The sequence below is a fragment of the Lactuca saligna genome, chromosome 9 (genome assembly GCF_052625555.1).
Source record: "Lactuca saligna cultivar CGN05327 chromosome 9, ASM5262555v1, whole genome shotgun sequence".
NCBI classification, from domain to species: domain Eukaryota; kingdom Viridiplantae; phylum Streptophyta; class Magnoliopsida; order Asterales; family Asteraceae; genus Lactuca; species Lactuca saligna.
This window is the reverse complement of record NC_136425.1, coordinates 35,410,032-35,436,331: the sequence shown is the minus strand read 5'-3', so window position 1 is coordinate 35,436,331 and position 26,300 is coordinate 35,410,032. Positions and strand designations below refer to the sequence as shown.

At 30.6% G+C, this 26,300-nt stretch overlaps 2 protein-coding genes across 2 annotated transcripts; one reads left to right on the top strand and one right to left on the bottom strand.

Moving 5' to 3' along the window:
* Positions 1–5,807: 5,807 nt before the first annotated feature.
* Positions 5,808–18,174, top strand: LOC145017193 (gamma-tubulin complex component 4-like). Its single transcript, XM_078975261.1, has 17 exons — positions 5,808–5,875; positions 8,662–8,939; positions 9,299–9,590; positions 9,666–9,802; positions 9,889–9,987; positions 10,073–10,193; positions 10,274–10,522; positions 14,181–14,261; positions 14,354–14,437; positions 16,401–16,487; positions 16,555–16,610; positions 16,695–16,877; positions 16,967–17,192; positions 17,297–17,385; positions 17,479–17,656; positions 17,738–17,860; positions 17,943–18,174. The coding sequence occupies exons 2-17, from the start codon at positions 8,776–8,778 to the stop codon at positions 18,021–18,023; spliced, it is 2,250 nt and encodes a 749-aa protein (XP_078831387.1). The 5' UTR covers positions 5,808–5,875; positions 8,662–8,775; the 3' UTR covers positions 18,024–18,174.
* Positions 18,175–24,226: 6,052 nt separating this feature from the next.
* LOC145018644 (Eukaryotic aspartyl protease family protein) lies at positions 24,227–26,011 on the bottom strand. Its single transcript, XM_078976518.1, has one exon. It carries the CDS (start codon positions 25,945–25,947, stop codon positions 24,448–24,450), a length of 1,500 nt encoding a protein of 499 aa, XP_078832644.1. The 5' UTR covers positions 25,948–26,011; the 3' UTR covers positions 24,227–24,447.
* Positions 26,012–26,300: the final 289 nt, after the last annotated feature.

The following is a 26,300-nucleotide window of genomic DNA, read 5'->3' as shown; positions in this document are numbered from 1 at the left end:
AACAAAAAAAATCATAAGTCCAAGGTTGGGGTAAAAGGTTTGCTTTACCTCTATCTTAGCTTGATTCAACTCAAGGCCCAATCCAAAGGCTCAAAAGTTAAACTATGAATCAAAACCTAACATATGGCCCAATAATAGTAAAATAAGATCGTTAAATATTCTACAATGATAGTAAATTATGATTAATAAAATATCCTAAAAGATAACAAGATAGGATCGTTAGATATATTATCAAGATAGTAATTTAGGATTAATAAACTATTCTAAAAGATAACAAGATAAGATCATTAGATATCCCACAAAGATAGTAAATTAGGATTAGTAGAATGTCCTAAAAAGATAAGAGGTGATATAATAAAACATAGAAAATTAGGAACTTAAAAATTATAAATTTTTTAGGAAGTTTTCAAAAGAGTTTATTGTACATTTACCTCAAAACCTATGAACTCACCATTATCAAGTTAACATTTTCAAAAATGGCATGTGCTTCCAGGATGGAGTAAAGATCAAGTCAAGAAAATGTTATCAGCTCGAAGACATATATGTTTATATTAAATAGGTAGTTATGGTTGGCGCTCCGCGATTTGGAAAATCTATGTACCATTACAACTCGGCGTTTTGCCAACAGCCGGGGAAGGTGTTACAATCGTCCATTCCACTAATATGAAAAGTTGTTTATTTTATGTCCTTGAATGGAATAAAACCATTCTTAAAGGAATTTGAGTACTTCCTTTTGGTAGGTTTTATTGCTTAGCTAATGTGTCATTGCATCATAGTCATTTCTTTTTCCAAAGTGAAATTTAAAATTCATTTTATGAAACGCAGATTGTCATGGTAATGGTCTTTACATTAGTCTACCATGAGATAATAAACTCTCTATTGTTATTTATGAACATTATCTTCATATTTTATTTGCAATTGGAATTTTACACAAGTATTAGCCAATGTTGTAGCGTACAAAATACAAATGCAGTTATGGAATATTATTAGGTTAGCTGCACGAATTGACAATTTATTTTCATTTATGTCTATTAAAACATTTTATAGTTCCTTTCCTTTTAAAACATGCAACAAGTGAGCCTTGTAATGCATGTTACCTTTATAGAAGAGTCGAAACCAATTATAGCAGAGGTAGAGGTCATTCATCTATGTTAACAGTCAATGGACACTCAGTTTTAATGAACCATGAAACTTGATTGAAAATCCTATTTTTATTTACGAAATTTAAATGATGCTCTAGAATTTATTAAAAAATAAAATAATTCACACTATATTATACCTTAATTTGATACAACAAGTTTCATAAATAACATTAAAAATACCAACAATTTTTTCATTTTTGTAAGTTTCAATCATAATTTGCATGCGGAACACAGAGGTTCAGCTTAAATCATTGATGCTAGACCATATTGCAGCATACCTATAGCCCTCTTTATCCAAACTACCTCAAGGTTTTGCTATGTTTTATATATATATATATATATATATATATATATATATATATATATATATATATATATATATATATATATATATATATATATATATATATATATATATATATAAATTACCATTATAACCCTAAAAAAAACTCTTCATCAAGTTGCAGGCAATGTATTTTTGGTAATCTTTGTGAAATCTGTTATAGCACATTACCAAAAAATTAAATTTAAAACAAAAAAGAAACAGATCCAGGGCGCCTAGTTATCAACAAAGAAAAAAACTTATTATTTACTGAATATACGTTGAACTTTTTAAAACCATACAGAGCTAAATTTATTATTATAAAAAATATTTAAAATGTTGATTAATAACGATTATATATATCAGTTAAACTTTTAAGGAGCAAAAGCAGTTTACATATAGGGCGTGTTCGACAAAAGTAGCTGGTAGCAGGTATCTTATAACAAGAAGCATATAGCTTGTAGTTGGTAGCGTTTTGTTAAACGCTACGTGAAGTAACATTTGGATTTTGAACGTTTTGTTTAAATTAAACGCTAGAAACTTGTAGTGTCGAATGAGACTTTTTGTAAAGAACGGAGCGTTTGTCAAAAATTAAAAGCTAGAATCTCTCAAGCGCTCCTAAACGCTTCGCATCGAACACACCCATAATACCATATTCTTTTTAATTTTCTCAAACTCATTTATCCATTAATAAGTATCAAAAAATAATAAGTTTGATGGTTATTTGAATAATTAACAAATACTCATCCGACGTAGCTAAATCTTTAACATTATTTTCAATAAGATAAGATTTAAATACACGCACACACAGCTTATTAAATAATAATAAAAAAAAACATTTTGTACAATTTTCTCTTTTACGATATGTCGAGTGATCATTTTCTGTTAGTCCTGAACATTGTATAGGCATATTTATGTTATTATAATGTGTAAAACATTTTAATTACATTAGTTGTTTTAAAATTTTGGTCTATTTACCTTCTGTTATATAAGATCACTAGGCGAATGCCCGTGCGTTGTGTGGGATATAAAAAAAATATTTTGTATTAAAAATAACTAAACCATTGTTATTAACAATTAAATAATAATTTCATAAAAAATATAAAAAATAATTTTTAGGTATTATTATTATGTTGAACTATATTATAAGAGATAAGGTTGAAACCTGAAGTTGTTTTGCATATACAAAGTTATGTGATTAAAATAGAAAAAAATAATTTTTAAAAATAAATAAATCGTTATTGTTATCTATTAAATAATAATTTCATATTAAATTAAAACATTTATATTATATATTATCATTATGTAGAAAATACGATAATACGATCAATGTGGGATGAAGACATTTGAATTAAACTCATTTCTTTATTTGCCAATAATTTTATTTTGTTAAATAAAATATAAAATAATAAAAATAATATATTAAATAATAAAAATAATATATTAAATAATAAAAATAAATTTATTGTTCAATAGTTTCATTTTTCAGTAATCTCGTAAGTTGTTATAAAAAATTAAGTTTTTATTGAATAACTTTTTGTTAAATCCTAAAATCATAAATTTAGTTAGGTACTTAATATAGAAAGTTTGTTTATATGTATTTTCATGATTCAAAATGTCATTATAAAATGAATTCATTTATAAAATATAATCGAGTATACATTTCGTGCTTTTGAATCAAATTGATTTTTCAAACAATTATAATTTTATGTTTAGGTAGTTTTTTTTTTTTTTTTTTTATTTTATTTTATTTTATTTTATTTTATATAACATTATGTAACTTATAATATTATTATAAACAATTTGAATAATCATGGGAGTTTCAAATGTATGTAGTGAAAGAAAAATGCTTCATTTATCGGTCCAAATTGATCAAACTCGGACCGATTCAGCCTAATATACCAAACTACATAACATTTTTTCTATTAAAACCCGGTTTGTATATATTTTGTGTTTTTGAATCAAATTTATTGTTCAAACAATTATCATTTTATGTTTAGGTAACTTATTTATAATATTATTATAAACCGATTGAAAAATCATGGGAGTTTCAAATGTATGTGCTGAAAGGAAAATGCTTCCTTTATCGGTCCAAATTGATCAAACTCAGACCGATCCCACTCAATATACCAAACTACATAACGGTTTTTCAACTGAAACTCTCTTTGAACCTAAAAAATCTTGTTCAAAACCATTTTCAGTATTCTAAAACTTAAATGGACAGTTGCCAATAAAGACAATCCCACCAAAGAATACCCTCAACATCCTAAAAATGTAGGCATAAGGATGTTCTCATGGTTTGGTCGCTTTGAAACATTTCACAACCTTTCCTATTTATAGAAGATGACACGTTCTCTTGTTTCCTCTCACCATCGATGTGGGATGAAGAAATTGTAATAAAACACGCTTTCTTGTTTATAAAATATTATTCAACTTATTTAGTAATTCATTCCATTTCTCTTGTTTACCCTTTGTTTATGGTTCAATAGTTTCATTTTTCTATAATCTCGTAAGTTGCTATCCAAAAAGTAAGTTTTTATTAAATAACTTTTTGTTTAATTCTAAAATCATAAATTCAGTTAGGTATTTAATATAAAAAGTTTGTATGTATGTATTTTCAAGATTCAAAAGTTCCTTATAAAAAGAATTCATTTATAAAATATAATCTGCGTATACATTTCTTGCTTTTGATCAAATCGAATTTTCAAACAATTATAATTTTATGTTTAGGTAGATGTTTTTCTTTTATATTTATATAACATTATGTAACTTTTTTAAAATATCATTGGAAACAATTTGAAAAATCATGAGAGTTTCAAATGTATGTAGTGAAAGGAAAATGCTTCTTTTATAGTCAAAATAGATCAAATTCGGATCGATTCAACTAAATATACCAAACTACTTATTTTTTTCTAGTGAAACCCGGTTGTATATATTTCGTGCTTTCGAATCAAATTGATCTTTCAAACAGTTATAATTTTAGTTTTAGATAGATGCTTTTTATATTTATATAAAATTATGTAACTTACTTATAATATTATTATAAATAATTTGAAAAATCATGGGAGTTTTAAATGTTTGTTGTGAAAGGAAAATGATTCCTTTATCGGTCCAAAATGATCCAGCTCCGGTTCAACTCAATATACTCAACTACATAATTTTTTTTCTAACTGAAACACAGTTTAAACCTGAAAAAATTTAGTTCAAAACCATTTTTAGAATTCTAAAAGTTAACTGGATACTTGCCAATATAGATAATCTTACCAAATAATACTTTCAAAATCCTACAAAGGTAGGCATGAGGAAGTTCTCATGGTTTGGCCCCTTTGAAACATTTCACAACCTTTCATATTTATAGAAAATGAAACATTCTCTTGTTTACTCTCACCATCAATGTGAGATGATGATATTGTAATAAAACACTCTTTCTTGTTTATAGAACATTATTTAATTTATTTATAATATTATTGTAAAGAAATTGAAAAGTCATGGAAGTTTCAAATGAATGTGGTAAAAGAAAGTTAAAAAAGAGGGTTTCAAATGCATGATATTCAAGAAAAAAATACTAGTTTTATAAGTATGTATGATATGCGAATTGCATATAGTTGACGTTTTAAAATTAGACACTACCTAAAAAAAGTTTCACATTCTTCAAACATGCTAAATTATTAATGGCAAATCTCAAAGCCAGAAAAAAAATACCTTCAATAATTGGGTTGGGCTAGTTTTTGCTTTAACGGGCCACAATATTCAAAACAATACCTCAATTTTCGAAATTTAGGTAGATGGCGTTGATTATGTTTGTTGATCATGTAACGACCTGATTACTTCCGTTGGCGAACTTCTGTATACGAATGTTTATTTTTATACAATTATTTCTGTTTTGAGATTATATAATGATATAAATTAAAATAAAAATAATAGTTATTAATATCTAAAAGAGTTATATAATAATTAAGAAGAAATTATTTAATTAAATAGTTTTATGGAAAAAAAATAAAGCAAATATAATTCATTAAAAAGAATATAATTGAAGTTGAGGGGCTAAAGGGTTATTAAAAGAAACTTAAATTGCTATGTTATTAGGGTTAGGGGTGTTTGAAATTTAATTACGACACTTTAGGGATCAAGTTGCAAAATCGGATTAAAACTCCTCCATGGGCCATGAATTCAATCGACGTGTTTAGATTAAAGGGTTCGTCCGTTTTTGGTTGCAACATGTTCGTGATCAGAGGAGAAAGAAAGAAGCGATCTCGAATGCAGGAGCAAAGAAACGTGCGAGTTGAAGCAAGCAACGATCGTTTTTTTTTTTTTTTTTTTTTTTTGTTGCGTTGTGTCGATCGGCGGGAGAGGGGCTGTGAGCTCCAATTTGTGGTTCCAATCGAGTCTACGAATCTGATCATTCCCGTTGGTTAGTCTTTAAATTTCTTCCTCACGTTTTCATGGTTCAATTGGTAGAGATTAGGTAAAAAATATGAAGCTTTGGTTGTGTATCTTTGTTCCATTAATCTCCTTCATTCCACCTTCCATGCTTGTGATTACTTGTGAGTTCGATTATGGTGTCATAATTCATATTTCGTTTACTAGTGAGTCTCCATTTTCATAGAGTTTTGATATAATCACTAGTGAATTGGTTGGAATTGTGACGTCCAATTTTATTTATTATTATTATCATTTTTTTTGTGTGTGTGTCATAATTCATGTTTCTTTTACTTACAATTCTAGTGACTTCATGTGTAATGATTTCCTGCATATAAGACCTTGTTTTGAACCATTCAAAAGGCTTTCAAAACAGCCCCAAGTGTCTTGATATTTGGTTGTTTCATAGCAAAAAGATGTCAACATCTAGTTTGAAAAGTCTTGAAATTCTTGGTTATGTCTTGTATTTTTCTGCTCAAAAACCACATCACGAGGGTTAAGTTAATGATCTTATTTTCATGCAATACTTATCTAAAATTCCACCTAAGAGACATCCCATATATGTCTCAATTTAGAGCTTAATGAACTCTTAAAGAGTGGATGTAGAGTTATGTGTTTGGTATGATTATAACATTCTCCTTTTAATCATGCCTTAGTCATTTTTTTGGTGTTTTTATTAATTACTCATTTATTAATATACTTGTTCAAGGCCAAAGGGGTGAAATTTTGGATAATCCTAACCCCTTGGCTAAAGCCTTAACATGTTTGCTGATTTTGGCAAAATTACAAATCTGAATAGATTCGTTGACCTATCTTGCGTGGCCTGTAGAGGCCATTCTGGTCCGAATTAGAGAGAATCACTAAAAGAATAAAATTATAGGAAATCGAGTCTAGTTTCCAGAAAGTCGTATATCATCCCATTTGAAGTTATATATTATGTTTTATGATCCAAACACTAAACATGGGTCTTGGCTAGAATTATTTAAAAAAAAAAAAAAAATCTAATACAAAACTAATATATAATGAGCTAAATTTGTAGAGTTTGAATGCACTTAATAACTTGACGGTATATGTGATTAGTTGAGGTCTTGAAAACTTCATGGGAGCTCAAAACTTGAAGTTAATAAATGATTCGTCAAGGCTAAGGTGAGTTAGTAGCTTTACTCACTAAGTGTGCATAAGTCGAGAAAAACATTTCATATATGGATAATTGATCAACTTAATGTCATATATTACCATTATTGTGTATCTATGTTTTTGTTTGATATAATTGTATGCTAGTTGCCATTCTTAGGGTGTTTTAAATTGATTATCTGATCATATTTTGATGAGTATGATGTTTATGATATGCTAGCATGACTTTGGTTGAAAATATGACTAGTTAATTATGTTTTATTGACTTGTTGACTTTGATGAATATTATAATATTGGTTGATTCTATGAAATTGCATGATGACAAAAGCTAGCAAAATCAAATGGCCAGAAAATCACAAGGTAGAAGAAAACGAGAACAATGGAAGTCTTGATGTTTTATTATCAATAAAAAAAACCTCCCCTGAATGTGCTACAGGGAAAAAACTTATAACCCTGGAAAAAAAAAAAGACAACTCAACTTTCCAAAAAAAAAAAAACTCTTAAGATTTAGATTAAAGATATATTTTGTAAACAAATATTATCTTCCACTAAATCTCTTATTATTTTAACGTAATTCAAATAGGAAACAAATGAAGTAAACAATTGACCAAAACATAAAAAATTCAGCCAATAGGAGGCTATGATCGGGTGCTACTGCATCATTGCATGCATAATATGATACTTTATGGAATTGTATGGGTTGATGCGTAATGGGTTTGGGTAGTGAATAATACTTTGCCTAAAACATTATCTGGATACTTAGTGTTGCCTAATAGGTTGAAAACAGGACCTATAGGAAAGAGCTTAAGCCATTGTGTTGACAGTCGCCTGGTCTATCTAGAAGATCCCGCAACCCATGATATACATACACTATAACCACAATGTTCGTAGACTGGAGTGGTGTGGTCCTATGGTAGAGGACTAGTACAAACATCATGTTGGATTAGGAAGTGTCATGGGTGTGCAACACCATTGGTACCAATCATGAACGACACCACAAAATACTTGTCTTTCTCACAGTCGGAGTAGCAAAAGGGGTGTCTGGGGTCAATGTTTCAGGTGGAAGTCATGAGTCATTTAGAGCATACAACAATGCGGGCACACGATTAGTGAACTATGTAGCTCCTTTCTGGTAGGATGTAGTGAGAGACTAATGCCTATCGTGTGATGCCTTTATTGACATGTGATGCCTTTGTTGATATGTGATGCTTTCATTGATATATGATGCTTGTGTTAGTATGTGATGACTTTGTTGATATGTGATGCCTTCGTTGATTTGAGATGTTTTATTAATTTGTGATGCTACGTTGATCTGTGATGTATATGTATGTCCTTCTTTGATTGTATGCAATATTTATTAACTCACTTAATAGTGGCTAGCAATTGCTACTTTTACTTTGTGTCATGCAATCGGTATAGGTATCTTAGGAGCTTGGATTGGTGAGAGGGGTTGCCAATGGGTAGTAGATTTTTATTATCAATACCAGTCTTGGACACGTTTTTTATTATTTAAATTAAAGAATTTTTGCTTCCGCTACGTTCTAATCGGTTTGGATTAATGTTTTGAATTTTGAGGTAACGTACGTTGTGGTTTGAAACATTTTCAAATTAATTAAAAAAAAAGTCTTTCGTTGTGACTTTCAGGTAAAAAGGTGTTGAAATAAATGAACTTTTCTTATGTTAAAAATCATCTTCAATTTTCCGACGTTCTAAGCAAATTTAGTATCTCAATCTGAGAAGAGAAATTGATGGTTCGAGATGTTACACGAACTCCTACTGGCCTTGTTAGGCTACACTGGAGACCTAATTATTGACGAGAGAGAATGCCAAGAATCTGTTGGTTTGTCGCCGAACGACTCCATTTCTGATCAATGTACGTTTAAGCTTGCTCCTGACATCTCCTTTATTGAACCCGAGGAGAGGTATGTCTTATACCCTGATGCTCTCCCTTTTATTTTTGATTTGTAGGTTATTATACCTTACGTTGATAAATTTTTAAGAATTAGAACTATGAGATGAAGGTCATTGGGAAGATTGATCATAATCCTTTGGGTGAGAAGAGTGTAAAATGTGTAGTTATTTTCTTCTCCCTTACATCCTGGTGTAACGTTATGAACAGTTCCCACATGGAAGGAAAAAAGAAGAGACTTACAACCAACCTAAAATTGGATTCTATCCTTCTGTATTTAATGGAACAATGTGTTTGCTTATGTGTTGTATGAAATCCATAGTTACTATATTGTTCTTATTGTTGTAACGAGTGGTTGCTAATGAGATGCAGGGATATCATTGAGAAGCTAATCACATTGGGGTTTTACTACCGTGAACTCGATCGATTTGCCACAAAATCCCGAAATTTAAGCTGGATAAGGTCTAGGAACGTGTCTCCTTTATCACGCACTTCTGAGTTATCAAAAGAAGCTAATGATAATCAGAGTGTTTATAGGAGGGCTATTGCAAATGGAATATCCGAAATTCTTTCCATTTACAGATCTACTATTTTGCATATTGAACAGAAATTGTTGTCTGATTCTCTACCCATCTTGGCTACAATTACTCAAGGCCTCAATAAGGTTGCTATAATTTCCTTTTGTTTTTAGAGTATGTTCTTTAAAGTTTGAACCCTCATTAATGGATGGTTATTGTAGTTTCTTTTTTTCTTTCCGCCTCTTTATGAGCTGATTCTAGAGATCGATCGGGATGGTATCTATGGAGGTAAACTTCTTAACCTTCTACATAAACGATGTCATTGTGGGGTCCCAGAGCTTCAAACATGTGTTCAAAGGTATGATATCTATTATATATTATCTAAATAACTTTTTTTTTTCAAATGATGTACAATCAACTTTTTTATTTTTGTTGTAAACATAGGCTTCTTTGGCATGGACATCAAGTCATGTACAATCAACTTACATACTGGATGGTATATGGGATTCTTCATGATCAATATGGGGAATTTTTCATCAGCAGGTAATTAGTTTTTTCACATAGCTATGGTACAATGTAATAGAGTAGGTGAATTTATAAAACACGATGTTGGTTTTAATGTTTTTAGGCAACAACCAAAAAATCTCGAGCATGAAACGTCTCATACCAACAAACTACAAAATATTGCAAACAAATCTATTGGTGATGGATCTATAAGTGATTGGTACATGGGATTTAATATCTCCTTGGTATGCCATACTTTGTAGTTTATTTTTAAAAATCAATTTTACACTCAGAAAACTTTTTAATTTCCTAATTTTTCCTCCAGGAGATGTTGCCAGAATATATACCGGTGTGTGTAGCAGAATCTATTCTTTTTTCTGGAAAAGCAATTAGGGTTCTTAGAAATCCAAGTTCTTCATTCCAGTCTGTGGATGTGTTGTTTCATCAAACAACAGGTCCACAGACATTTAAAGAATCTTTAAAGAAGGAACACTCTTTGAACACAATAGTAGGAGATGAACTACTGCCACAATCAGAGGCTGATAAGATTGATTCAATGCTTAAAAATCTACAGGTACTTATTCATCTATATATATATATATAAACTAGCCGTTTACCCGCACAAAGCGATGACGGAGAATAAGTTTTTTTGGCAATATGTTTTTTTTTACAAAAATATTATGTTCCAGAAAAAAGTAAATATCAAGACTATAGAATCCAACTTTAGCGTTATTTTTAACATTATACATCAAATATCTAATAGAAATAAACTGTTTAATGTGGCAAAAAATATAAATTGTGTAAGTAGTTCAAACAAAAATAATAGAATTATATGAGAATAAATCAATGAACAAGCAGTCATCAGCAAAAATGATTTTCTATTAATATTTTCTTGTTAGTTTAGATTAAAAATAAAATTCGTTTTTATTTTTTATTATAAAGTATGTATCTTTTTCGGGTTAAAATAATTCTATATTATTATGATTTTCTATTAATATTTTCTTGTTAGTTTAGATTAAAAATAAAATTCGTTTTTATTTTTTATTATAAAGTAAGTTTCTTTTTTGGGTTAAAATAATTATATATTATTTTTTTTTGGTTAAAATAAGCATGCGTTTCTAATTTGGGTTTAAAAAAATGTTTTAGGTTAACTTTATTTAGTGTAAATAAATAGATTTAAAAGAGACACCCCTAAACTTAAAAATGTCATTTTATTTTTTAATTTCTTTAAGAAAATAACATATAATTATTATGAATCAAGTTTTTCCACGAAACAAAATATTATTAAACACACTTAATAGAAAATTATGTCAAAATAAAAAAAAATATGATGTAGTTTAAGGAGATATACAAACCATTAAAATTAAAGTAATGATATTCCATTTCATTGATTGTAAATATGGTACAAATGCTAAAAGGGAACTATTTAGAGATTGTATTTTACAAAAAATCATAATTTTTTTTTTTTTTTTTTGTCATTTCACAAACCAAATAACATGATCATATGCTTTTCAACAATTGAAACTCTAAAATTTAATTAACAAATCATCGAATATTCTTTTTCACAAAAAAAAAAAAAAAAAAAAAAAATCTAGCCATTGTTGTACCCATATTATAGTGATGTAATTAATGTTTTTAATGTATAATGCATCCTAAATATAATTCCACTATTATAATATTATACAATAAAAATAAAATAGAACACAGTAATACCAAATAATAACTTATTTGCCTAAACAATTGTTCTTCAAACAAATATGTGGGTGGTTTTGGCTCTTGTGACATGTCAAAAAAACATGGTAGAAAGATATAAAAAATTATTACAACCAAGATACAATATGAGAATTTATGGAAAACGATTAATTGTATGACCCTCATTTACTTAATTACAGCAAGACTCAATTCGATTGAAATGCTTTTCTACCACATGGTGCAACCACAACCTTGCATTAGCATGATGAACGATTAATACATATTTAATAATTGTCGAGAAAACATGATTAATATACATAAAAGGTAAAATATTACTCACATGGAAAAGGATTTTGTGCTAACTTTGTTTACCGATTCCAGAAGTGTCTCACCATTCTTTTACTTCTTGTGGACACAAAGCAAACACTGACAACAATTATAAACATAATCCTTACTTATTCTTTTTTAAATATTATGTCAAAAATTATTAGATTAAACTAAAAGAGAAATTGTGAACCAGAAAAATCTCTCTCCTATTAAACAAAACACACACAATTTATAAAACAAAAACACATTGGAAATCCATCACATCTCTTAAAGTTGAGATTTTAAACTTACCGATTCATGAATACATTTTCAAATTATAAATTTATTCCTAACTAACAATTCATGAACGATTTTATGTTGCTTAAATCCTTTAGGAAGAATTTGAGTAGAACCCACTTTATGGTAGAGACATATGAGTTTTATAAACCTACAAAAAGGTGACAAATTTGACATAAATGGTGGCACTCACAATAAGTTTAATGATTTTAGGAGTGCCAAGATCAAGATTAAGATCAACACACATCAACAACTTTGTGAACTCCCATTCACCATCAAACTAAGACTCGTGAACATCATTTTTTACCTGTATGGTCTTTTTACTTACATCAAAGCCTTCAAATAAAATATAGAAGAGGTGGATTAATGTTTAGAAATTACAATGAAGCCAAAGAAAACAGAAGAAATGATAATTAAAATGATAATCAAATGCAAATAAATGATAACAAACTGGTACAACTGAATATACTTGTATGGAAAAACGATCAAATATAGAAGAGATGTATTATCTTTTCTTGTACAGATCGGCGATTAGGCAACGATTGGTTGCAGGGTGAGGGCGATGGTGTTGTCAGTGACGATGAGTTGTGGTGTATGTAGATTAAGGGTTTAGAGATAGACAAAGACAGATCATGGTAAGGGTTCGTTGCAGGAGAAGTGTTGCGAGAGGGGAGACTGGGTGGAGACGACAATCAAAGACGGTTGGCGGTGTGAGAATGGAGATCGGTTGGTAGTGCACTTTGGTTCATGATCAGATGATTGTTTCTGGTGAATGGTGTATGATATTGTCGGTATCTGGTGGCAATGGTAGAGGCGGCTTAGGGTTAGGGTTAAGGTTGCTGGTATCAATGGAAGGTATAGAATCTATGGTTCTGGTGGCAATTACAGATAAAGAGATAACGATAGTGATGGTGGGAACGAAGGGTGTATGACATTGGCAGAGTCTAGTGTTAGTGGTGGTCGTAGCGATGGCGGCTACCGGAGAAGAGTTTATCAGAGAGAAGGAAATAAAAGGAGAATGAATTCAGTAGCAATTTGAGATGAATAAAGATTCCCTCCGTGAATGTTGGTGGAAAAGTCGGTGAGATACAATATCAGCAAATATTGTCGATTCTTAAAGAGGGCTTGGTTAAAATTGATGCATTATTTAATTATACTTTTAGTTTATAAGGTTGGACTATATAAGGGTTATTGATTGTTATTTGTAATGTTAGATTAATGATTTGCACTATTAGCTTAATGGTTTGGACATCTTAAATCTATTTTTAGAAATGGCATAGTAAGGTTTATATATATATATATATATATATATATATATATATATATATATATATATATATATATATATATATATATATATATGTTCATGTGAGACGGCCTAATTTTGTGAAACCGTGAGACTCAATTTTTTTTTTTTTTTTTTTTTAGTTAATTCAAGTTCCGAAAATAATATTTAAAAAAAGAATTTTTTAATTTTTTCATTTATTTTGCATTTTTAAATTATTTTTAGAATATGTACAGTGTAATATTCTATTTAGAATATTTCACGTATTTTAAAAAAAAAGGATTTTTTTAATTTTTTTTAGTTAATTCAAGTTCCGAAAATAATATTAAAAAAAAGAATTTTTAGATTTTTCCATTTATTTTGAATTTTAAAATTATTTTTTAGAATATGTCAGTGTAATATTCTATTTAGAATATTTCACGTATTTTTCAAAAAAAAAACGGGATTTTTATTTTTATTTTTTTTTTAGTTAATTCAAGTTCCGAAAATAATATTTAAAAAAAGAATTTCTGGATTTTTCTATTTATTTTGAATTTTAAAATTATTTTTAGATTTGATCTCACGTTCTCACAAAATTAGAATGACTTCAAATGAACCTTAACATATATATATATATATATTGCAGCTAAAGATGTACATTCTTTTTTGACAGGAGTCGTCAGAATTCCATAAAAGATCATTTGAAGGGGCCATTGGTTCAATAAGAGCTATTGCAGCAAGTCATCTTTGGCAGGTGGACATGTGGCATGTTTTTTATTTGTCCTTACATTTCCACTTCGGTTAATAAGCATCTAACATTTTACAATTTTTAATCAAAACTTTTAGCTTGTGGTTGTTCGTGCTGATCTAAATGGGCATTTAAAAGCCATCAAAGATTATTTTCTTCTAGCAAAAGGTGATTTTGTCCAGGTAATTGGTCACAAATTCATATATATATATATATATATATATATATATATATATATATATATATATATATATATATATATATATATATATATATATATATATATATATATATATATACACACTTCACTCCTATTGAATTCTTAGTTAGGTTTCATTAATACAAATATCCCTCTGGATAATACCATATACAATTATCATGCAAGAAAATTAAGTATGGAAGATAAATACCTACTTAACATCATAATATAATAATGTGATAAAAAATTTGTTATTTATTTTAGAGTTTAAGGGTCTTGAAGCTCAAATAAAAGTGATGGATGATAAAGAAGAATAGGACATGATCGTCATTTTGTATGTAGTTAACTCTCAAAATTTTATAACGTAAAAAATAAATAATGAATTCCACAAAATTATTGGCATAACCCAATTTGACGACATATAAGTTTTTAGGTCAATAGACCACCTTTTTGAAATATATTTTAATTAGTTTTTAAGTAACTTCGTGTAATATAATTAGAAATTTCATAAAAAGCTAACTTAAAATATAATATAATATATATATATATATATATATATATATATATATATATATATATATATATATATATATATATATATATATATATATATATATATATATATATATATATATATATATATATATATAACCCAATAAAACTACATGGTCTACAACTATATGTGTCCACTGTCCACACACTTGATAAAAAAACTTGTGTTAAACATTAGGCTTATCGGTTATCTCTTTATACTACTAAATTACTAATATTTTGACCGAGTGAAGCCCTAGCCAGCTCTTGGAGTCTGAATTGGATGAATTAGGCCAGTAATGAGAAAAAAAAATGCAATTATACAAAATAACACTAAATAAAAAGGGAAAGGCAATTATTTGAATATTATTGTATTTATTTACATTTATTTCTTTTTTCTTATTCAAATATTGTAATTTGAAGTACAAGGAGGCTATATTTGGGTATACAAAAATGAAAAGTGCTTTGTTGTTCTAGAATATAGCCTAAATAAAAAGGGAAATGCAAGAAGTTGAAATGTACTTGAGATCGTTACATAAAAACATTATATAACTTAGGGAGGTGGGTATGGGCAAACGCCCAAGGGGTATTATTGGGTGTTATAACACGTGAACACCGCTTCCGTTCCCCGTAATCAGACGTTATTAGTCTGCGCGTTGCTCCTCATTACCACCATAACACGTTATAACACCTTTTTTTTGTCTTTTCCCTAATAACGCTGGTATTAGCATTGCCAACACCTATCAGTCTTATGCACCAAAACTAGAAGAGAAATATAAGTAGTCACAACCTCTACACAAAGTTGCCATGCTTTCTTCTTGAGCTTCTTCATAAGTAGCATATGCATGTGGTGGTTTTTCTAAAATGAAATAATCACCAAAATTTGTATGTTAGATTATTTTTTTTAATGCATAAAGTAATTGTAAATGTTGCATTAAAGCCTTTTACCTCATTATGTAAATAATGTGAAAAAACATAAAAACACTATTTTTATGTTATTATTTTGCAATAAATTTTGTACGTACAACTTTATATCATTATCCAGCATTAAATTAATAAATATTCACTTGTTAAAATTAAAATTAGAAATTACTACAAAAATACACATATATAAATTTATAATAGAATAATAACATTCTAATGAATATTTTGAATAATCAAACATTAATATTCATATTAGAATTAATTCAACAATACACATATACACCATTTATTGTAGAACAATAACATAAATATAATGTTTTTACTCATTCTGTTTATTGTTTTTATTTAAACTTTTATATATATATATATATATATATATATATATATATATATATATATATATATATATATATATATATATATATATATATATATATATATATATATATATATATCACCCCAATGAAAAACTTGACTCGTATGTATGTCAGAGTTTTCTTGAAGGGAGTCGTGAATTGATGCGCCTACCACCTCGGCAGTCGAGTGCTGAAGCTGACCTTATGGTGCCCTTTCGGCAGGTAATTTAGTTATCTTTTTCTACAATAAATCTTTTTGTTTATAATTTCTCACACGTGTGATATGTAGGCAAGAGCAAAGACAATCAGTGACGATGATAAATATTTTTCAAGACTCGCTTTGCGGTAAATCAACATTACATTTACATTTACACATTTACATTTACATTTACAATTACGTTTACATGTATTTGTTATTCTTGGTTTTAGGGTGAACGTTAGGTCTTCTCAAGCAAACGTGCAAAAAGCACCAAACGGTTTTGGTGAAGTTGGTGGAGTTGGTCCTAGTCCATTATCATCGGAGACAACCTTGGATGGTTGGGATGGTATTTCCCTTGAATATTCACTTGATTGGCCCTTACAGTTGTTCTTCACACAAGAGGTTCTTACAAGGTATTCATCCTTGATTCTTGATTCACTAAATTTCACATTCATAACTTAATTACAATTAAGTTAAAAGTTGTATTAATTTAATGTTGTAGGTACCAAAGGATGTTTCAGTATTTACTACGGTTAAAAAGAACACAAATGGAATTGGAGAAATCATGGGCATCTGTAATGCAACAAGGTCACTTGGATTTTGAGAAAAGTCATAGTGAGCGTGTAAAGGGAAAAACATCTCAACACAAACGACACCGTGTTAGACCAATGTGGTGGGTTAGAGAGCAAATGGTGTTCTTGATACGTAATCTTCAGTTTTATATACAGGTGATCATGAACTCTAAACTTTGAACTTAATCTCAATATGAATTTTACAAATATTATCATTCTTATCTATAACTATGTGTGATTGGTATGTATGTATTTATCAGGTGGATGTGATAGAATCTCAATGGGATATATTAGTAGCTCATATAAAGGAGTCTCGTGATTTCACTGATTTGGTTGCCTTCCATCAACAGTGAGTGACCATTTTTATAAATATGGTCAGTTTTAGTTTTTTTATTGACAAAAGAAAAATATGGGTAATGGGTGAATGAATGTGAATATGTAGATACTTGTCGGCTTTGATATCACAATCGTTCTTGGATATTGGATCGGTATCAAGAATATTGGATGGAATCATGAAGCTGTGTTTGCAGTTTTGCTGGAAGATTGAAAACCAACAAACTCAAAATCAAACTGAAACTGATGATGCAAAAAACATCAATGAATTGGAACGTATATCAGAGGTAATCTAAACCCGGTATAACAATAATAATAGTAACATATTTTTTGAGTTAGTTTATTTTGATGATGAACATAAAATACAGGAATTTAAAATGAAATCAAATTCGCTATACACGATATTGCGTAGCAGTAGGCTTGCGGGAAGCCAACGAGCTCCTTTCCTTAGGCGTTTCCTTTTGCGTTTCAACTTTAATTCCTACTATGAGGTAAAGCTAATAATTAATTTCTTCTTTTTGCATCTTAAATTAAGAGTTGTAATATTAGTTTTGTTGTATTTAATGAGAACAGGCAACTGCTCAAGGTGTTAATGTTATGAATGTGACCCGACCACAACCAACAATCCCAGCCTTCCTACGTTTACAACTCTAAATCTTACTACTCATCACGACCCGTTTTCATGGCAGAAGCCAATCGGGCCCATTCCTTTTTTGCTATCATAAAGCTTTGAAACGTATGTTTTTTTTACAATGGTTTAAAATATAATTGACAATATTTTGACAAGCTAAACCTATGAAGTAATTCAGAGGAACAACATTGTAATTTACTTTAACATAAAAGAGTTGAGAGTGAATCTAACTAGCATGGTCTAGTTATTTTGGGAGGCCTTCTATCCTCTTTCTTCAACTAAAAGTCTAACATGGCGTGATAATAGTTTATTTTTTTGTTAACGTAATTAATCTATGATTTATGTAAATCTTGTTTGATATAAGACCATTTTCCCATAAAGCTATTATTTTACAACAAATTGATACAAAAAATAATATAATACCAAATCTTCTCCAACCGATTACTATTTTAACACCAAAATAAACATGCTATGCATATTTATTTTGTCTAAGTTTTATAGTTTTTCAAAAATAATTATGAGCTTTTTAAAAACTTGAATCGTATATTTTAGTTAGGAAAATGTCAATCTAACCTTATAAACATGAAATGCCAAAAATAGTCAATTATACTAATTACATTACAAAAATAACAAAAAAAAATCGAAATTGCAAAAATAGCTCTCAATTTCGCAGACGAAATAGTCCCATCTGCGAAATGGGCTTTCCATCTGTGAATGTACAAGCAGTTAAAACACAACTGTGTTTTAGTTGCTTGTATATTTTTTTTCTCTATATATATTGAAATTGTAGGGTAAATTCGCAGATGGAATATCCTCATCTGCGATTTACTCTGATTTCATCTGTGAAATTGCGGTTTATTTTTATTTATTTTTATTTTTTTTAGTTTGATTATGAAATCAATTGGTTTATAGCTCGGTTATATCTAAACATACATCACCAACATCAACATAATCCCCGTAAACATGCTTTTTTTCATTTTTTTGACTTGATTTTTTTTTCTTTTTAGTTTTATCTACCACACGCCTATTCATAACTTTAACTTCTTGTTGAGCAATATTATTTCGTAGTCAAACCAATTGATTTCATAGTCAAACTAAAAAAAAATTAAAAATAAACTGCAATTTCACATATGGAATCAGAGTAAATCGCAAATGGGGCTATTTCATCTGCGATTTTACCCTACAATTTCAATATATATAGAGAAATAAATAAATAAATAAATAAACCACCTGCGAATGTACAAGCAGCTAAAGCACAGTTGTGCTTTAGCTGCTTGTACATTCACAGATGGAAAGCCCATTTCACAGATGATACTATTCCATCTGCAAAATTAATGGCTATTTTTGCAACTTCGATTTTTTTTAGCTATTTTTGTAATGTAATTAGTGTAAATAACTATTTTTGTCATTTTCTCTATAAACATTTGCGATTTTGAAGGGGCAACTAGTTACCCAATGACTTCTCATCAAATAAAAGTGCCACGTAGTTGCCCAATAACAAGTATCGTTCTTCCCCACTTTCTCTTTTCTTTTGCTTCTAGAGTGAGGTATCTCCATGATCTTATCCTCAATAGGTTCCTACAATCAATCACAAAAGTCGTTGACTTCTTCTTTCCCACTTTTGCTTCGAAACCTCTTTCTCGACTCATCTTCGCTTCTTTTTCTAAATCTCCATCTACAAATAACAATAATAAAATCAACAAATTGCAAGATTGAATAACAATTCAGATGTCTAAAAAGAATCACATATAGAGAAGGATAGAATGGTGATATAAGGTGACACAAAGCTCTTTAGGGTTTTGGGTTATTTGTTGTAAGTATGTGAGTTGGATCAATGATTTAACCAGGAATATCTATACAAGTTTTAGAGGGTTGCCGAGGAGAATAATAAGTCCAATATTTCCTCAAATGTCAATACCAATGATGGTGATAGGGATGAATTTGGATTGTGGTATTAGAATGTGTGAAAATTTTAAGGAAGTTGAAACATGGAGCCATGGGGGCTTAGAGGGAGGGCAAAGTGGGCAGTTGTACATGGCTTAATTTTTTTGATTATATATTTTTATTTAAAAATACAAAATTATAATAAAGATAAGGACTTTTTTTTTTTTCTTGTTCGTCCTGAACCTTTAAGAATATTTTATTTTTCAGGACCAACCCTGGATGAAAACATTAACATTGAAGAATTCAAAATGTGTGTTGGGCACTCACCTATTCTTCGCCTAGTAAACCTCCCACTAGTATTAGGTTTCCGTCGAAGAATAGAGAGACGAAATAAAGCGACAACATGAAAAGGGTGAGGATTTAGTTTTCGCATTTAATGTAACTAGTTTCTTTGAAATGTGCTTGTTTCATCAATGAGTCAATTTTAACTATTTTAGCATTAATTTTGATTTATATATAAAAAAAAATTAAAAAATAAGTGGTTTGACTTCTCTAGCTCACATGTAGGATCACATTGTGTGCTTATGTGGCGTTACAACCCGCTACCATGGGTTAATGGTGTAAATAAGCTTGAAACATAAATTCAAATCGAATACATATATATCATATTAGGTTAGTATCAATTTAATTAATAGTATAATATTAAAAGTAAATTTGTAAAATATAGACTATTATCCTTAGTAATACTACTAAATTTAGCATTTGATATTCATAAATAGTATAATAATATATATTGTGCGTTATATTATTCATCAAATTAAATTTGTTGCAAGTGTTTAATTAAAATTTCGGTTGAAATAACTTTACATTATTTTTAGTATCAAAAATAGATTTTAATGGTTGGGGATAGTCATAAAATAAGAATTTTTAATTAAGAAATCAAATATCCTTCTATATTTTATTTATATTCATTTGATCAAGACAATAGTTAATTTTTAGAGAGAGAGAGAGAGAGAGAGAGAGAGAGAGAGAGAGAGAGAATTAGTGATGGACAACGTATCTGAGTTTAGATTTTTTTATGTGAGACAGAGTTATAAGATTCTTTTAAGGGATCGATCTACTCTTTAGATGTGTTGAATGGTTTTAATTCATCTGGGTTTTTTCAACCACAAACTTTCACTAAAAGATGTTTTGGTCATGTTGTTTTGTAATATCGACAAAACCAAAGAACTGTGGTACCAAATTATAGATTGTAACGCTTGGAATACACGTCATTGAAACCCGAATCATATATGGTATATTTTTCAGTAAAACTACCTATATACCTCGTATGAAGTTAACTCTGTTTGATAAAAGAATTTCATTTCGTTTTCAGCGGAGACAATTTCTCGTAATTGTTTGTTTTTCTATGACTATTAACAAAAGTCAATGACATTCATTATCAAAAGGTGTATTATACTTGTATAGACCCGTCTTTACTCATTGTCAATTATATGTCATTGTTTCCCACGCCACAAGTAAAAAGGGTTTGAAGGAACTCATATGTGACGATAAAGATCATTCAACTAATAAAACAAAAAAAAAATATTATCTACAAAGAAGTCTTTCAATAATTATAGGGATTTACTGATTTTATTGTACGTTTTTACACATTTCAGTATCATCAATGATCTAAAGCTGTTTTCTGTTAGTTTATATATTTTTTAATTTGTGTGCCACATTTTTATACCATTATATGTATTAGTTTATACGTTCACTAAAAAATCAAAATGAAATAAGAACATGCCTACACGTCTTCATGGTCACTTCATACCAATCCTTCCCTCGATATCGTCGTCGACTCTGCGGGACCTGGCCTCATATACCCCGCCATTGGAAATTACCTTTAAAGTGTAAAATTATTAGATCAAAGTATGAACAACCTCTGGTGGAACCCCATGAGTTGATATTCAATGCCTATTTTTTTCTTAAACATACTTATGAAAACAGGAGATGTGAAATCATTTTGGTAGAACATGGATTCAATCAAAGTTACAATTGTAACTTTAGGTTAACGAAATGTGTATAATGCTTGAACCTACAAGAATATTTGTACTTCATAGATGCTTGTATCATTATTCGTATAAATCTTAACCTATGCTCTATAATATTTGTTAAAGATGTTAAAGAGACGATTCCATGATTCACTTGTAGGTGAACCGACACAACAATCACTTCACATCATCATCTATGATGACTTGTTTTTCCTTATTATCCACCGTTCGAGTAACACTGAAGCAAGAATCGAAGTGTGTGAGACAAATTAAACCTCCATCTTCATGGTTGCAACAGAAAGCAAAAGCTCTATGCCGACTTTTGACAGACAAACTGCAGTCTGCATATATCCACAAAAACAAGCAATTCCTATTTATGGGACGATTTTCTTCCTAGTGGTTCACACTCGCTTATGCTCGAGGGAGTTGTGCCAAGTTTGCCACCATGCCACCTCAGCTTTTTGGCGTCCACATCATTTTTATCATACAATATGCATGACATGCCATTTAGGTGGGGTGAGTTAACATTGTTGCATGACTTGGAGAATAAAGAGGTCATTGCATTATGTGGTTGTATATCTTGTATAAAAAATTAATCGTGGAACTCTCTCTCTCTCTCTCTCTCTCTCTCTCTCTCTCTCAATGCCATTTGACCTCAACCAACTTGGCTTGCCACCATGAGGGGGCGGTGCATGCCAAGTTTGTCACGCCTTTACCAAACTCAATGCCAAGCAACTCCCTCAAGTATTATGATTCCAATTCCATACCATCCACTGTCGTTTAGGATGCCAACATGGAAATTCATACTTTGTGAGGATTTTTTATAGGATATGGAGCACCCGTGAATCTGTTTGTAGTTCACCAGACTATAGGTTCAAAGCAATTGAACTTTTCATTTTTATTTGGGTATATCCTATTATGTGTTAGATTATTTGGTAGTCATAAAATTACATATATTGGATAATTAAATTAGGTTAACCTACAAATATGCGTAGGTTGGACCGTTGTCTATATAAATGACGATGACGAGTTAAAAGACAATTCAGACATTGTTAATTATATATCCGTTGAGAAGTAGAAATGAATCTTGATCAACCACAAACTTAAAAATGTGGACATTAGAAGTTCTAACTTGGTTTGTTTGTAAATGTAGGGTATAAATTGGATAAAATAAAAAGATTGGATGTTGGAGTTGTAATTTGCAAATACGATGGATTGCTAATGATAGATGGACAATCATTCCGCTTGGGGCTCACTTGAAGTTAAAGATGAAGGTTACAGGAGTAACAAATGAAAGTGCAAGGGTTCAAAATGTAAATTCAGTAAGTACTTAAGCTGGAGGGAGAGCCATGGTTCAATTGTTTAGTTGTTATCTTCAGATTAACCTTTATTTCTCTTCTTGTTCATCTTGTTAGTAGCCTCTTGTAGAAATACTCCAAGATATATTCATCAGTTATTTATGAGATTGTTCATATGTTTTATAAGTATGAGAGATATTGATAGGCCCGGTTAGATTTGTTGTATAGGGCTAAAGTGAGATTTCAATTTTGTAAAAAATCTAAGATCTGGTTATTCAATGAAATTGATATAGTATTCATATTTTTTTGTATTTTTATAAATAGCTACACTGCATGTTGATGTTTGTATGTCTCATTTAGGCTGCAAGGATCAATGGATGGAGATCAATTGGTGTAAGTAAATAATGTGGTATAGAGTTGTACGAGGGATAAAGCCCCTACATCGGGCATCTATATTTTAAGGTTGTTAAAATATTTTATGTTTTGATGGAAAATAATTTCATGATAGTTGTTATTTATATTTGTAGGCTTTCGATGCAGGGGACGAAAAATGGGAAGAAGATGTGACCACAACAAAATAAATTTACAAATTGGACCAAAACTCCAAATTTCGTCAAACCAGGGTTCCATTTCTGTATTAGTCTAAATTAAAGGATACGGATTTATATATATATTATATTTGATATAATTATATTATTTTTATGTGATTATAAATAAAATAACTAGCATCATGAACATACCATTACAAGAATTGCCAACTTTATAATAAATAATTAAACCACTACAAGAATATTTTAGGCTTTGCAACATTATTTACAATACTGTTGTTATCCGCCTGTATTTGCTCATAAACCGGGATAGTAGTTGAGAAAGTTGCAGGATGAATCTTCTTGAATAAATTTAGAAAATCACAACTATTGTTTTCGGGTTCTTTTGATTCCGGTTCTTTTGATTATAATACTCGTAGAATACAGTATATAAAGACTTATATAGAATTACATCTAAGAAACATAAACACAAACACATTACGTTACATAATCCATCATACACCAAAACTGGGTTTTTATACATTACATACACTATTACACTAATCATTGAAATCACCAAAGATGATAATGATTACAAAACTATCACGATATATATGAACTAGGTACTAATTAGTTTACATGGTGGTTGTTGAAAAATATATAACATGTGCGCATCTGGTGGAGAATATTGTTTCAAGTGATTAATTAGCAAACATTGGGGCCAAATCCCATGAGTCCATTTGTAGAATCGAATGAAATTTGTATACCTTCTTGTTGAATATTTCCAATAATAGAAAGACCCGATGATGTTGGAGCGAAGGCGAAACAAAATGTTCCCACATCGTCCACCGGAATTAGAAAGTTACTCGCCGGAAGTGTTAAAACCGGTCCCCCGGAAAAGTAGAATGACACAGTCGGGACTCGAACAGTTACAAACCCGTTTAGGTCATAACATGTGTCAAATATGGAAACCGGCCGTGCACGAGGTAGGTTTGTAGTTTGAGCTATAAAAGTGTCACGGAAAGCTGCATAGGCCACAGTTGGAAGTCGTGTAACAGCTGTTCCAGTGTCCATCACGACCCCTCCGTGGCCCATGTCGCTCAGTTTGAAAATAGGTTCAGGTATTGTAACCTGAACCCCTCCCACTCCCAGACCTGAGAGTCCCACGTAATAAAAACTAGGGAATCTCGGATTACGTAGAAGTGGGACCCAAACTGCACTGTCTGTCGGGAGAGATTCTCTCCCGAATTCTAACGACCCGAGGGAACCAGTTCCTCGGCTAACAAGACAGTAACTAAATGCACCACCGGCTTCGCCACCGAGTTGACTCACTAGTGACATCGAGCCACCACCGATTCCGAGTAATCCGGCAGCACCAACAAATAAACCTTGGTTTCTGTGACCACATCCGATGGCAACATTACGGATGAAAGTATTTCCGAAGCTGAGTGTTTCAAGGGCTAATGTTCCCTTTGTGTAAGATCCATCGCCGTATGAAACCTCATATTTGCACCACCGACCACCACCATGACCATCGCAACCAACGGCGGTTTCTGCATGTTGACATACAGGGGATGCGCAAGAGACAGCCACAAAAGAAGCTGAGCTGGCCGGGTCAAAAAGCGGGTCTGATTGTTGGTAGCATTGCTTGCATGGCAAGCATTGGACCCACACAACATCGCTACCGGAGTCAACCACCATGTATTGACTTCGCGGTGGACTTCCAACACCTATTCTCACAAAATACTCACCGCTCCCTTGTCTCATGCCGGAAACCACCTCCGACCCAAAATCTTCCACCTCGAACCGCCCTCCTTGAACACCACCTTTGGTGTGGTTACCACCAATTCGACTATTCAAAATTGCCACCCTTTTCACGTCCCTCTTCAACCGAGCTTCTGTCCGCCGCCGGTGACCATCATCATTCTCCGACAGCTTGTCACGGTGGACAAGGTTCAGCTTCCATCTCTTCCCGCCGTGAGACTCTCCGGACTCTATTGTTTCATGGTCAAGTAGTTGTGTTTGGGGTACGTGGGCAGCTGATTTTGTGGTATCTATGATTTCTTGGACGGCGAGGATTTGATGAGATGGGTAGGACAACGATGATGCTGCGGCGGTGGTGGCTGTGGCAGTGGCTGTGGCGAGTTGCAGTAAGCATATCAGAATCGCCACTTCCACCATCGTAGTTAGTATGACGGCTGTCATGATGATTGGTTTGGGTTCGTTAGCTGATCAAACGCTATTTCATGGTGTATATAAAGAGTTTTTTTTTTCTAAAACAAGAATAGAGATAGTCTCATAATAGTAGATGAATAATTATTAAATTATAATTTAATAAGTCACGAAGACGTGTATCTTTTTAATTTTAAAATCATCAAAGCTCTATATTTTAATATACATTAATTAATTTAAATATGTGTGAGTTAAACATGTATAAGATCCAATCGTGAATGCCGAATTTTCAAAATCAGATATGAAAAACTTCTTTTGAAAAGTACTGCTGGTGTATATTATGATATTTTAGAAGATTTAAAAAGTACTACTGGTGTATTTTATGA